This window comes from Acomys russatus, chromosome 25, assembly GCF_903995435.1.
Source record: "Acomys russatus chromosome 25, mAcoRus1.1, whole genome shotgun sequence".
Taxonomy (NCBI): domain Eukaryota; kingdom Metazoa; phylum Chordata; class Mammalia; order Rodentia; family Muridae; genus Acomys; species Acomys russatus.
Window position 1 is genome coordinate 10,696,876 of NC_067161.1, and position 13,013 is coordinate 10,709,888.

At 49.7% G+C, this 13,013-nt stretch overlaps 2 protein-coding genes and 1 pseudogene across 2 annotated transcripts; all 3 read left to right on the forward strand.

The window, feature by feature from the left end:
• Positions 1-1,101: 1,101 nt before the first annotated feature.
• Zscan10 (zinc finger and SCAN domain containing 10) lies at positions 1,102-6,636 on the forward strand. Its single transcript, XM_051168002.1, has 5 exons — positions 1,102-1,551; positions 2,550-2,814; positions 2,991-3,055; positions 3,237-3,294; positions 4,906-6,636. Exons 1-5 carry the CDS (start codon positions 1,156-1,158, stop codon positions 6,462-6,464), a joined length of 2,343 nt encoding a protein of 780 aa, XP_051023959.1. The 5' UTR covers positions 1,102-1,155; the 3' UTR covers positions 6,465-6,636.
• A 1,813-nt stretch (positions 6,637-8,449) lies between these two features.
• On the forward strand, positions 8,450-10,422 carry LOC127208496 (40S ribosomal protein S20-like). The gene is made up of 2 exons (XM_051167981.1): positions 8,450-8,635; positions 10,277-10,422. The coding sequence occupies exons 1-2, from the start codon at positions 8,450-8,452 to the stop codon at positions 10,382-10,384; spliced, it is 294 nt and encodes a 97-aa protein (XP_051023938.1). The 3' UTR covers positions 10,385-10,422.
• Positions 9,690-9,907, forward strand: LOC127208862 (uncharacterized; annotated as a pseudogene).
• Positions 10,423-13,013: the final 2,591 nt, after the last annotated feature.

Below are 13,013 nucleotides of genomic sequence, written 5' to 3' on the forward strand. Positions count from 1 at the left end.
CTGCCTGGCTTTTCCACCCGTGCATGATGGCTCTGTCTGGGCCTTCCTACCATTGTGAGTCTTCACCCTTGACAGTGGGAAAATGACTTCTTTTTTTTTTTTTTTTTTGGTTTTTCGAGACAGGGTCTCTCTGTGTAGCCTTGGCCATCCTGGACTCACTTTGTAGACCAGGCTGGCCTCGAACTCACAGCGATTCGCCTGCCTCTGCCTCCCGAGTGCTGGGATTAAAGGCGTGCGCCACCACGCCCGGCTGGGAAAATGACTTCTCAGAAAGCCACATTCAATTAAAAAAATTTTTTTTATTTTTATTTTTATCTTTTATAGGTTTGGTTTTTTGAGACAGGGTTTCTCTTGTAGTCCTGGCTGTTCTGGACTTGCTTTGTAGACCAGGCTAGCCTCAAACTTACAGAGACCCACCTACCTCTGCCTCCTGAGTACTAAAACTAAAGCCATGCACCACCATGCCCAGCACCACATTCGATTTTTAATTTTTTGGTTTTTAGATTTATTTATTTATTGTGTGAAGGTGTTTTGTCTGCATATGTGTCTGTGCAATGAGAGGTGTCAGAAGTCTGACAGTGAATTATCACAGACGGCTGTGACTTTAACCCAAGACCTCTGGAAGAGCAGTCAGTGAGCCATCTCACTAGACTCACCCTCTGCCTTTTTTTTTTTTTTTTAAAGATACGGTCTTTCTATTTATTTCTGGCTGTCCTGGACTATATAGACCTCTATGTGAGACCCACCTGTAACTCAGGTAGGAGTTAGCCTCCCTGCGTATATCTTGTTTTGTGAGCCCTTTTTTTTCCCCTTATGTAGATAAGGCTGGCATTAAACTCCTGATCCTCTTGCCTCCATGTCCTGTGTGCTGGGAAAACAGGCACCTGATTTTTTGTTTGTTTGTTTCTTTTTGTTTTTCAAGACAGGGTTTCTCTGTGTAGCCTTGGCTGTCCTGGACTCACTTTGTAGACCAGGCTGGCCTCGAACTTACAGAGATCCGCTTGCCTCTGCCTCCCGACTGCTGGGATTAAAGGCGTGAGCCACCACCGCCGGGCCGGGGCACCTGATCTTAATGCCCTTTCTTTGGGTCCACAGGTGTGGAAGGAGCTGAAGAAAGAAATCTAAGAGCCGGTCCGATCACAGGAGTTTTGAAAGATGCTGGCAGAACCAGTCCCAGGCGCCCAGGAACAAGAGCCGTTCGGAGCAGTGAAACTGGAGGACGATGAGATTGTCGGCGAGGAGGACCCCAGGCTAGCAGAGGCCCGGCCTAGGCCCGAGGTGGCCCACCAACTCTTCAGGTGCTTCCAGTACCAGGAAGATATGGGGCCGCGGGCGTCCCTGGGTCGGCTCCGGGAACTCTGCAACCACTGGCTACGGCCGGCTCTGCACACCAAGAAGCAGATTCTGGAGCTCTTGGTGCTGGAGCAGTTCCTGAGCGTCCTGCCCCCGCATGTGCTGAGCCGCCTGAAGGGCCAGCCGCTCAGGGACGGCGAGGAGGTGGTCCGGCTGCTGGAGGGCGTGCCCAGAGACACCAGCCACGTGGGGCCACTGGTGAGATTGTAGGGCCGGGGGGTTATGAGAGCTGTCTGGGTAGGGGTGAGCGGACAGAAACTGCTTACCTCAAAGAAGAAAGCTCTGCAAATTCCGCTTTGCCTCAGTCTGTGAACTAGAATCCTAGAGTTCGTCTGCCCATCACCACAAAGGCAGTGGGCAGAGCTCCGAATCCAGTCTTTTTTAGTGGCGCTTTTATACAGAGAGCTGCTGCTTAGAGGGCAGCCCACTAACAGCTTAAGCAAAACAGGAAAAGTGCCTCCCTGTGTCATCTCCAGGCGGCAAGAAGGGGGTGGGGCCTCCAGGCAAGCCTGTCAATCAGACTTAGTGTCACTATTCTGTGGTCACATTTCTTTTCGTTTTTTTGAAACATAGTCTCTCCATGTGGCCTTGAGTGTCCTGTATTCTATCTGTGTAGACTGTTCTGGCTTTGAACGCACAAAGCCAGCTTGCCTCTTGCCTCTGGTCACATTTCTAATGTTTGTCGTGCCTGAATTCTATCACCCCACACTCTTTTCTTGCTCCATTTCTGCTGCCATCAGTCTCGTCCTCCAGAGGCATCTGGTCCTGCACAGGGCTTAACTTGGAACAGACCATTAACAGTGTTGTGGTTGCTAAGCTATTACTAGAGTGTACGTGTAGATTCCTGAGTAGGAAGTACAAATGTGCGCCCCTCCTGCTCTCCTGTCCCTTATCGCACCCACCAACTCGTTCTTACCTTAAAAAAAAAAGATACAATATCTTGCCTGTATGTGAAGAGGACACCAGATCTCATTATAGATGGTCATGAGCCACCATGTGGTTGCTGGGGATTGAACTCAGGACCTTTGGAAGAACAGCCAGTGCTCTTAACCTCTGAGCTATTTCTCTTCTCCAGCCCCTCGATCTTACCTTCTTAAATGTGTGACTGACCTGTCTTCCTGTCCTGTCCTGGTAGACTCAGTAGACGATGGATGTAAGGCAGCCTGTCTGCCTCCTGAGACAGATGTTTTCAACAGGATTTTAGCTTCAGTGCTGGCAAGAGCGCCCCTGCTGACATCATCCCAGAGGACCAAAATAGCCCTTCCCAGGTCCCCAGCCACAGCCCCAAAAGGGAGATGCCCTCAGAGGACTCTGCAGCCCTGCGTCCATTGCATGAAGTGTCCCCGTCTCAGCCAGTGCCTGTCAGGCCTGCTGAACCCGAGGAGTGGACGCTCGCCCCAAGTTCAAACTGGCCAGTGAGCCCAGAGCCCCAGGAGACACTCCAGGACCCTCAAGAAAGCTGTGAGGAGCTGGTGACCCCGGCGTCCCCGGGTGTGGGCTGGAAATCAGGGAGGAGTGTGTGGTGGGAGAGGCCAGATAGGGCCATGGTTTTGGAGGATGGGTGGTCATGTCTTTAAAGCCCTACATTGCTGATAATACTGCCTTCTAACATCAAAGTCTTCTCCCAATGCTGTCAGACCCCTCCCAGGGCCCGTCATGGCTTGAGGAACATTCCAGAGACCAAGAGCTGGCAGCGGTGTTGGTAAGTTGAGCTAATCCTTATCGCAGGCTCTTCTCAGGCCCCAGGGTGTTCTCTACGCTCTGCCTTTTAGCGCTTTTCTTTTTTCTTTTTCTTTTTTCTATTTAATCCCAGAAAGTCTTTCCATCTCACTTAGGCCACAGAGCCTATTCTTCACTCAGAGGGATCTTGGCTCTCGTTGCAGGAGTCCCTGACCTTTGAAGATACCTCGGAGAAGAAAGCTTGGCTTGAAAACCCTATTGGTAAGTCCCTCCGTGGTCATGGCCCCTGAAGGCGCTTTGCTCACAGTTCCGGGCACCACCTGGCTTTCTAACCTTTTGATGGGTGGATGCTGACAGAGGCTTCTATTTTGTTCGCTGATTTGTTTACTGAATCTAGCAACTCTCCCCTTGCCTTTTTTGACAGCTCTTTGACAACCTCCGCCTCCCCCCCCCCTTTTTTTTTTGTTTTTTTTTTTTGAGACAGGGTTTCTCTGTGTAGCCTTGGCCATCCTGGACTCACTTTGTAGACCAGGCTGGCCTCGAACTCACAGCGATCCACCTGCCTCTGCCTCCTGAGTGCTGTGATTAAAGGCGTGTGCCACCACACCCGGCTCCCCTCCCCCCTTTTTTATAAAGCAGTTGTTATTCTTAGACATGGTCTCATTATGTAGGTTGCTCTTCAACTCAAGACCCCCCTGCCACTGCCATCTGCACACTGAACTAGAGAGGCCTGCACTGCTACGCCCAGCCATGCCTCCTGGCCTCCGTGGACACTTCATGCCCATGGTGTGTGCGTGCATACATACACACATGCAAAGTACCTGTACACTTACAAAGAGAAAAAAAAAAAAGGAAAAGAAGTGGTCAAGAAAGAGACTGCTGGGCTGGAGAGATGGCTCAGTGGTTAAGAGCACTGTCTGCTCTTCTGAAGGACCCAGGTTCAATTCCCAGCACCCACATGGCAGCTCACAACTGTCTGTAATTCCAATTCCAAGGGACCTGACACCCCACACCAAGGCACATAAAATAAAGTTAAATAAATTTAAAATAAATAAAAAAAATTAAAAAATAAAAATAAAAAAGAAAGAGACTGCTAATGGATGTGAGATAGCTGTGATTGTTGCATGACACTGTGAATTTATATATTTTTATTTATTTTGGCATTTCAAGACAGGGTTTCTCTGTGTAGCCTTAGGACACTGTGACTATGTTTAATGGGCCTAAGTTGTATGCTTTCAAAGGATGTGGTGGAGCCAGGGCGTGGTGGTGTATGATGTAATATCAGTATTTGGGAGGCTGCCGCGGTGGGACTTGTAATTGCAGGCAGTGTGGAGGTGCTGTCTGAGAAACAGCAGGAAGCAAGGAGTGGCGATCAGAGACCACCTTGTTTGTGCTGAGGCTCTGTCCATCACCGGCTTTGCAGGATCCTGGCTTGCTTTCTGCTTCTGGTCCCATCACGTTCTGATGATGCTACTGCTTGTTCTTATCCTTTGCTTCTTGGCTATTGCGTTGTGAGGCAGGGTCTCTATGCAGCCCTGGCCGTTCTGGAACTGTCTATGTAGACCAGGCCAGCAGCAAACTCACGAGTCTAGGGGCTGGAGAGATGGCTCAGCGGTTAAGAGCACTGCCTGCTCTTCCAGAGGTCCTGAGTTCAATTCCCAGCAACCACATGGTGGCTCACAACCATCTATAATGAGATCTGGTGCCCTCTTCTGGTGTGCAGGTGTACAAGCAGGCACAACACTGTATACATAATAAATCTTAAAACAAAAACAAAAACCCTCACAAGTCTACTTGCCTCTGCCTCCCAAATTGCTGGGATTAAAGGTATGAGCCACCATTCCCAGCTCTCTGCATTTGCTTCTTTTACAGGACTTGGGAACAGAGCAGCTGACAAGGAGGAACTGCACGCTGAAAAGCATAAAGTGACTGCTTGGCCTGTCGTCACCTTACCGGAGTCGCAGACGGAGAGCCCTGGAGTTGCAGGAGAGCCTCTTACCCAGACACTGGGGCAGGAGACAAGCAGTGCTGGCTGGGAAGGGACCCCTGCTGACAACAGTGAAGCTACAGCAGTCAGAGGAGTTGCAGATGTCCCACAGTCCCAGGCAGACACGCGGTTCATATGTACAGAGTGTGGAGTGAGCTTCCCGCAGCTGTCCCACTTAAAGGCCCACCAGCTACAATCTCATCCTAGCTCTCGCTCTCACCCAAGGTCCCGTTCCTTCCAGTGTCTGTGGTGCGGGAAGACTTTCGGGCGCAGCTCCATCCTCAAACTGCACATGCGCACGCACACTGATGAGCGGCCGCACGCCTGTCATCTCTGCAGCCACCGCTTCCGCCAGAGCTCACACCTGACGAAGCACTTGCTAACGCATTTCTCTGAGCCTACCTTCCGGTGTGCCGAGTGTGACCAGGGCTTCCAGCGTCGTTCCAGCCTCATGAAGCACCTGCGGGCACACGCCCAGGAACAAAATCCCAAGCCAGACTCAGATGGTAAGATAAAAGTGCCAGAAGTGACGGTCGTTCTCTGCACCCACTGCGGGCAGACCTTCCAACGACGCTCTAGCTTAAAGCGTCACCTGCGCATCCATGCTAAGGACAAGGACCATCAGTCATCAGAAGACCCTGGCAGCCTTAACTCTCGCCAGGAGAGCAAGCCCTATGTGTGCAATGACTGTGGTAAGGCCTTCCGACGAAGCGAGCACCTCATGACTCATAGGCGAGTCCACACCAGCGAACGACCGTTCTCCTGCCAGGTCTGTGGCCGCTGTTTCACCCAAAGTTCCCAGCTGATCAGCCACCAGCAGGTGCACACAGGTGAGAAGCCCCATGCCTGTCCTCAGTGCAACAAACGATTTGTGAGACGTGCGGGCCTTGTTCGTCATCTGTTGACCCACGGTGGCCTCCGGCCTTACCACTGTGCCCAGTGTGGCAAAAGTTTCCGCCAAATGCGAGACCTGACCCGCCACCTGCGCAGCCACACGGGAGAGAAACCCTGCCGATGCAGCGAATGTGGAGAGGGGTTTAGCCAGAGTGCCCACCTGGCACGCCACCAACGCATCCACACTGGGGAGAAGCCCCACGCCTGTGACACTTGTGGTCACCGCTTCCGCAATAGCTCCAACTTGGCCCGCCACCGCCGCAGCCACACCGGCGAAAGGCCCTACAGCTGCCCAACCTGCAGCCGCAGCTTCCGGCGCAATGCGCACCTGCAGCGCCACCTGGCCACACACAACGGGTCAAGGCAAGAATTGGAAGATCCCCAGGAGTGCCCGGAGTGTGGCAAGAGCTTCAATCGCATGTCCAACTTGCTGCGCCACCTGCTGGTTCACACAGGCGCAAGGCCTTACTCCTGTGTGCTGTGTGGACGTGGCTTCAGCCGCAACTCGCATCTGCTGCGCCATATGCGAACCCATGCCCGGGAGTTCTAGCAACTTTGTCCCGTATGCACATCCGTCTGTGCGTGCGTAAGATTCCCTGTGATGGCCCCTTCACACATACTTCCCTCCTGGTTCCTCCACATTTGGCCTCCCCAACTTTGACCTCTTTCCCTGACCCCAGGAATGTGTTTTCAGAGACTTAAAGTAAAGCTGCCGGCTCAAAATTGGTCCTCCTGATTTTTTTTTTCTTTCCTTTTTGGGGAACAGGGTATCGAGTAGCTGGGGTGACCTTGGGTTTCTAGTCTTCCTGCCTTTACCTTCTGAGTGTTTGGATTACAGATATGTGCCACCATGTATGGTTTATGCAATGCTGGGCATCAAACCTAAGACCTTCAAGGCCAGCACCTAAGCTACTGACCTGCTGAGGATCCACCCGATGTACTGTGGCACTGACTGAGCTATCCTCTTTTTTTTTTTTTTTTTTGGTTTTTCGAGACAGGGTTTTTCTGTGTAGCCTTGGCCATCCTGGACTCACTTTGTAGACCAGGCTGACCTTGAACTCACAGCGATCCACCTGCCTCTGCCTCCCGAGTGCTGGGATTAAAGGCATGCGCCACCACACCCGGCGACTGAGCTATCCTCTTAACAGCTGCTTTGTTTTGTTTTCCTGGCCTCACTCTGTTCACAGAGATCTGCTGCCTCTGACTCCCAAGTTCTGGGATTAAAGGCATGTGCCACCACCACCACCTGGTCGTCCCCCCCCCCCCCTGTCTGTTTTTTTTTTTTTAAGACCAGCAAAGTGCCATCAGTTACCACATTCCCCCCTGTAACATGGTTCCATTTTTCTCCTTCATGACTGCAGAAGGTCCTGTAGCAGGCTGAAGAGGTGAGGGTAACAAGCAGCTGAGGGTAGAAGGCCCAGCACTGCCATCCTGGGCTTTTCTCTGTCCTTTTCCTGAAGTCACAGTCTTCCTGTGTCTCTTGGAACTCATTAAGATAGACTGCAGGGTAAAAGTGGGTACAGTGGGAAACTTGGTGTGGAGCCCTTGAAACTTTCCCAAACTGAGCATGCCGGGAATTGAACAAAACCTGCAAGCAAGGCAAATGGGCTGCCTGTTGAGACCAGCTGACCACCCGTAATCCTGTAATCCAATGCTGGGTTCGACTTTGGCCCTATACCTGGATGCCACACATCAGGAAGTCTTGGCTGCCTCCTTGCCTGTAAGTAAGGTGACTTATGGGGGGAAAAACACACACAGGATAAGAAAAAGGAAGACACACAGACACCTTTAATCGCAGGAGGCAGAGGCAGCTGGATCTCAGCCTGGTTGACAGAGTGAGTTTAAGGATGGCCAGGGGTACACAGAGAAGCCCTGCCTCCAAAAACAACAACAACAAAGGAAGAAGCATGAATCTAGAACTCCTGTCATGTTCTGCTTTTGTAGTTGGCTACTTTTCTTTCTTTCTTTTTTTCTAGACAGGGTTTCTCTGTGTAGCCTTGGCTGTCCTGGACTCACTTTGTAGACCAGGCTGGCCTCAAACTCACAGCAATCCACCTGCCTCTGTCTCCCGAATGCTGGGATCAAAGGCGTGCACCACCACCTCACGGCGAGATTTCCTTTATAGCAGGACCTGAACTCTACCCAGGGCCCTGCACCAAGAACTGACCACAAATAATGAGGAAGTACAAACTGTGTGTGTGTGTGTGAGAGAGAGAGAGAGGATCTCTCTATGTGGCCCTGACTGTTCTGGGACAGTCAACTATGTAGACCAAGTTGACCTCAAACTCAGACTCGGGGGCTTGGGCTAGAGAGAGGATGGCAGTGTCTGCCCTCCCAGAGGTCCTGAGTTCAATTCCAGGCAATTACATGGTGGCTCACAACCATCTATCATGAGATCTGGTATGCAAATGTACATGCAAATAGAGCACTCGTATACATTAAAACAAACAAACAAAAAAGAGCCAGAGGCCTTTTAAGATGTGGTTCCCACATCAGAGCTCTGTTTAGTTAACTCCAGAAAGCCTCACCATAGCTATGGTTTTTAAATATACCGGAAAGATGCCTGCGGAACCTAAGGTGGTGGTTCACCGAATTAGAGTCATGCTTTCCGATCGTAAAGTAAAGTCACTGGTGAAGGTGTGTGTCAATCTGACCAAAGGCACAAAGGAAAAGAACCTGAAAGTGAAAGGATTGGTGCGCATGCTTACCAAGTCACTGAAAAAGGTCAAATGTGGTGGCGCATGGCTGTCATCCCAGCACTCGGGAGGCAGAGGCAGGCAATCACTGTGAGTTCGAGGCCAGCCTGGTCTACAAAGTGAGTCCAGGACAGCTAAGGCTACACAGAGAAACCCTGTCTCAAAAAAACTAGAAGAAGGGCTGGAGATATGGCTTGGGAGGTTAAGAGCACTGACTGTTCTTCCTAAGGTCCTGAGTTCAATTTCAAGCAACTGCATGATGGCTCAACCATCTATAATCAGATCTGGTGCCCTCTTCTGGCATGCAGGCACACATGGCAGAATACTGTATAAATAAATAAAATCTTTAAAAAAAAAAAAAAACCTGTGGAATGCAATCCATGTATCATAACGATGAACCTTAAAAAAGAAAAGAAAAACACCTTGAAGCAGAGGCCTTGACAGGTAGGGAAGCAGGAAAAGAGTTTGTCCTTGCAGAATGGGGCTGCAGCCATCAGGAGGCTGGGACCTCCAGCAGCTCTCCCTGTGCTGGATAGAGGGGAGCTGCCTAGGAGCTGTAAACAGAATGCAAACCGGTGGCCGTGCTTGGGGGAACGGGTAGGGTGTGCAACAGCCTGGAGCTCTTCGCAGGTCCTGCCACCAAACAACACTGCCTATCCCCACCATCACCCTAACTCTGAGAGGCAGCAGGATGTCCAAGATTAAGTCATTTTCTGGACCGAGTGTCCTCAAGGTATTAACGTGCTCCGTGCTGCTGCCACAGGAGGCTATGATGATGTCCATGATCAAGTTGCCAGGGATCAAGTTGATGTCACGGATGTGGAAGTCCATGATCACATTACACGATCACATTACAAATGCTTGTGAGCCGCCATGTGGTTGCTGGGAATTGAACTCAGAACCTATGGAAGAAGAGCAGCCAGTGCTCTTAACCTCTGAGCCATCTCTCCAGCCCCAAAAGGAAGCCTTGTTTCCAGTAATATCTATGACTACAGTCTCATAATTGAGAATTAGAGGCATTGAAAGATTAGTTGACAACCCCCAGGCCCCAAAGGAAGCCATTGAAAGCAGTCCTTTAAATCGCTTCTCAGCCTTTTGGCTAAGATCAAGTGAAAAGAGTCCTTTAAAATTGTCAGAGATGCTGAAGTGCGGTTCTTCACAGTTGATGGCTTCTGGTCGGGGAGGGGAAGGAATCATGTTCCTTTTTTTTTTTTTTTTTTTTTTTTTAAGATTTATTCATTTATTATGTATACAATGTTCTGCCTGCACATATACCCGCAGGCCAGAAGAGGGCATCAGATCTCATTATAGATGGTTGTGAGCCACCATGTGGTTGCTGGGAATTGAACTCATGACCTCTGGAACAGCAGTCAGTACTCTTAACCTCTTGAGCTCTCTCCAGCCTTTTTTTTTTTTTTTTTTTTTTTTTTTGAGACAGTTTCTCTGTGTTAGCCTTGACTGTCCTGGACTCACTTTGTAGACCAGGCTGGAAATCAAGTATCTTTAAGAGGTTGGCCGCTGGGAGTTTGACCAAGCTTCAGTGACTATATGGGCAACACAAATTGGACTCGGTTTGGCTTTGGGGGTGTGAGGGGGACTTGGGAGGAGTGGGAAGTGAGTGTGATTGGGGTACATTGTTTGGCATTCCCAAATAATTAATACAAATATTGTGTTGAGGAGAACACCTTGTGGTGAAGGTTCCAAGATGTGGGATCATTTCCAAATGAGAATCCACAAGCAACTCATTGACTTACACGGTCCTTCTGAGATTTGAAACAAATTACTTCTACCATTACTGAGCAGGAGTGAAGGTTGAAGTCACTATTGCAGATGCCTAAAGTCAGCTTTTTTGTTTTTCGAGACAGAGTTTCTCTGTGTAGTCTTGGTTGTCCCGGATTCATTTTGTAGACCAGGCTGGCATCGAACTCACAGAGATCCACTTGCCTCTACCGGAGTGCTGGGATTAGAGGCATGCGCCACCATCCCCAGCTCTAAGTCAACTATATTAATAAATTGACTTATCAATTTTTTTTTAAATCCAGAGGGTCAGAGAGTTTGCTGTAAGATGTAATAATATCAGAAGCTAGACCCACAAAGTCTCATCAACATGACTGCCCAAGTGTGAGCTGAGAAGAGAGGCCACCAGTGAGCATGCCAAGTGACACGGCGTAAAGCCCGTGGGACTTCAGCCCTACACAAAAACTATAGGCAGCAGAGTAAGGCTGGGAACAGGAGCTGGTCTTGCCCAGAGAAGAGCACACCAACCAGATCTCAGCAGCCAGTCAGCTCTGAAAACACACATCCAAGTAATATTATAAAGACTGAGTAGGTTATATTCAGGACCATGTATGCATATACAAATACACACATATGTAAATGTTATATATGCATATACATTCATATATGTATGCAATAACAGTCGATTTTTTAAAAAGATACCAAGCTGGGCGTGGTGGCGCATGCCTTTAGTCACATTACTTGGGAGGTAGAGGCAGGTGGATTGCTGTGAGTTCGAGGCCAGCCTGGTCTACAAAGTGAGTCCAGGACAGCCAGTGATATACACAGAGAAACCCTGTCTCCAAAAATAAAACAAAACAAAAACAAACAAAAAAACAAAGAAACAAAAAAAAAGCCAAGATGGGCATCACTGCCCTACACATCAAACTCCGGGCCACAGGAGGAAACAGAACCAAGACTCCTGGACCTGGAGCCCAGTCAGCCCTCAGAGCTCTTGCTCGCTCAGGGATGAAGATTGGGCCAATGAGGATGTCACTCCCATCCCCTCCGACAGCACTCGAAGGAAGGGAGGTCGTCGTGGTCGGCGTCTGTGAACAAGACTTCTCAAGTTATTTTCTGTTAATAAACGACTTTGTATGAGCTAAAAAAAAAAAGCCAAGAAGTTGAAGGAGAGTAGCGAGGGTTATATGGGAGTGTTTGGAAAGAGAAGAAATGTTGTGATTAAAATAAAATCTAAAAAAAATTATTAACTAGAGATAGAGAGATAAACAGAGACAGTCTTCAGACAGGGGCGGATTCAGACCCACACAACAGGCAGACAGAGGATGGAAGACACAGGGAGCCTAAAGTAGAGAACTCAAACCCGGCCTTGCTCATGGTTAAATAAAGCCAAGGCAACCTGCTTCAATTTCTTTCCTTACTGTGACAATGACGCACTAGGGACTCAGAATTAATAACCAGTGCTTTTAATCCACGAAGTGGCACTGTTGGGGTAGGGTATGTATGCAGCTTTTCTGGAGGAAGCATAGCACCAGGTTCAGACTTTGAGAATTCATAAACAGTCGGGTTTTTTTTTTTTTTTAAAGAATGCTAGGAGATAAAAGGGGACCAGCACTAATATCATTATCTGCTGTTTAGAGTGAAATCTAAGAACAATTAAACTTTTTTTTTTTTTCAAGACAGGGTTTCTCTGTGTAGCCTTGGCTGTCCTGGACTCGCTTTGTAGACCAGGCTGGCCTCGAACTCACAGAGATCCACCTGCCTCTGCCTCCCGAATGCTGGGATTAAAGGCGTGCGCCACCACTGCCAGGCTAAAGTTGCTCTTGTAGAGGATCTCAGCCCTATATCCATGACCCAGGACTCAGGACCACTGCAGCTCCAAGAGGACCCAGCACCTTTGGTCACCTCAGGCTCCTGTATTCACAGGCATATAACACCCCTTCTTCCCCCCCCCACCCCCGACACAGAATTACAATTAAAAGTGTTAGAAGAGGGAAAGGCAAGCAGAGGAGGACGCAGCAGCAGCAGTAACATCGCTGAGAGGGTCCTGTTGATGCTTTCCCAGCTGCACTGTACAGATGAGAGCCAAGCTGTTCTAAGAGGCATCATAGGATTCCTTCCATTTGAATTCGGGCAATCTTGAATTCATGGTGAACCCCCAAGTTGTGTTCTGGCCTGAGGCTGATCTGACATGAGATCCCATGCACGTCAACGCTGATGTCAGCCAGGATTTGCAGCATGCCTGCTTGTTCTATGTCCCGACCCTCTGGCAATGACTGTAAAGAGACGCGGAGGGAGTGGAACACGGTAAGAAGGCTCGGGGACATATTCGGCGGCTTCTGGAGGTACTGGGGTTCAATGTCCAACCATTTAGTCAAGGTACAGTCACCGTCCCACTGTCACCAGTATGACCAGTTGTGGAGAATCAGAGGAGTGGACAGTCCCAGAAAACCATTCAGCTCAGCCGAAGGCAGCACACAACCTGGGGTGCGGTGTCCCCTTCGTTTGAGGGGCAAGCGCTGGGTGCCCAACCTGCAGTTCTGGCGGGTTCCTAGTTCCAGCGGCTGACAGGGGCGTGTCCTTCTTAGCGACGGAGAGGAAGGGTGCACATCGCCTCCTGGCGGCCATCCCGACTGTGGCCACAGCTCCTGGGCCCTAACTGCAAG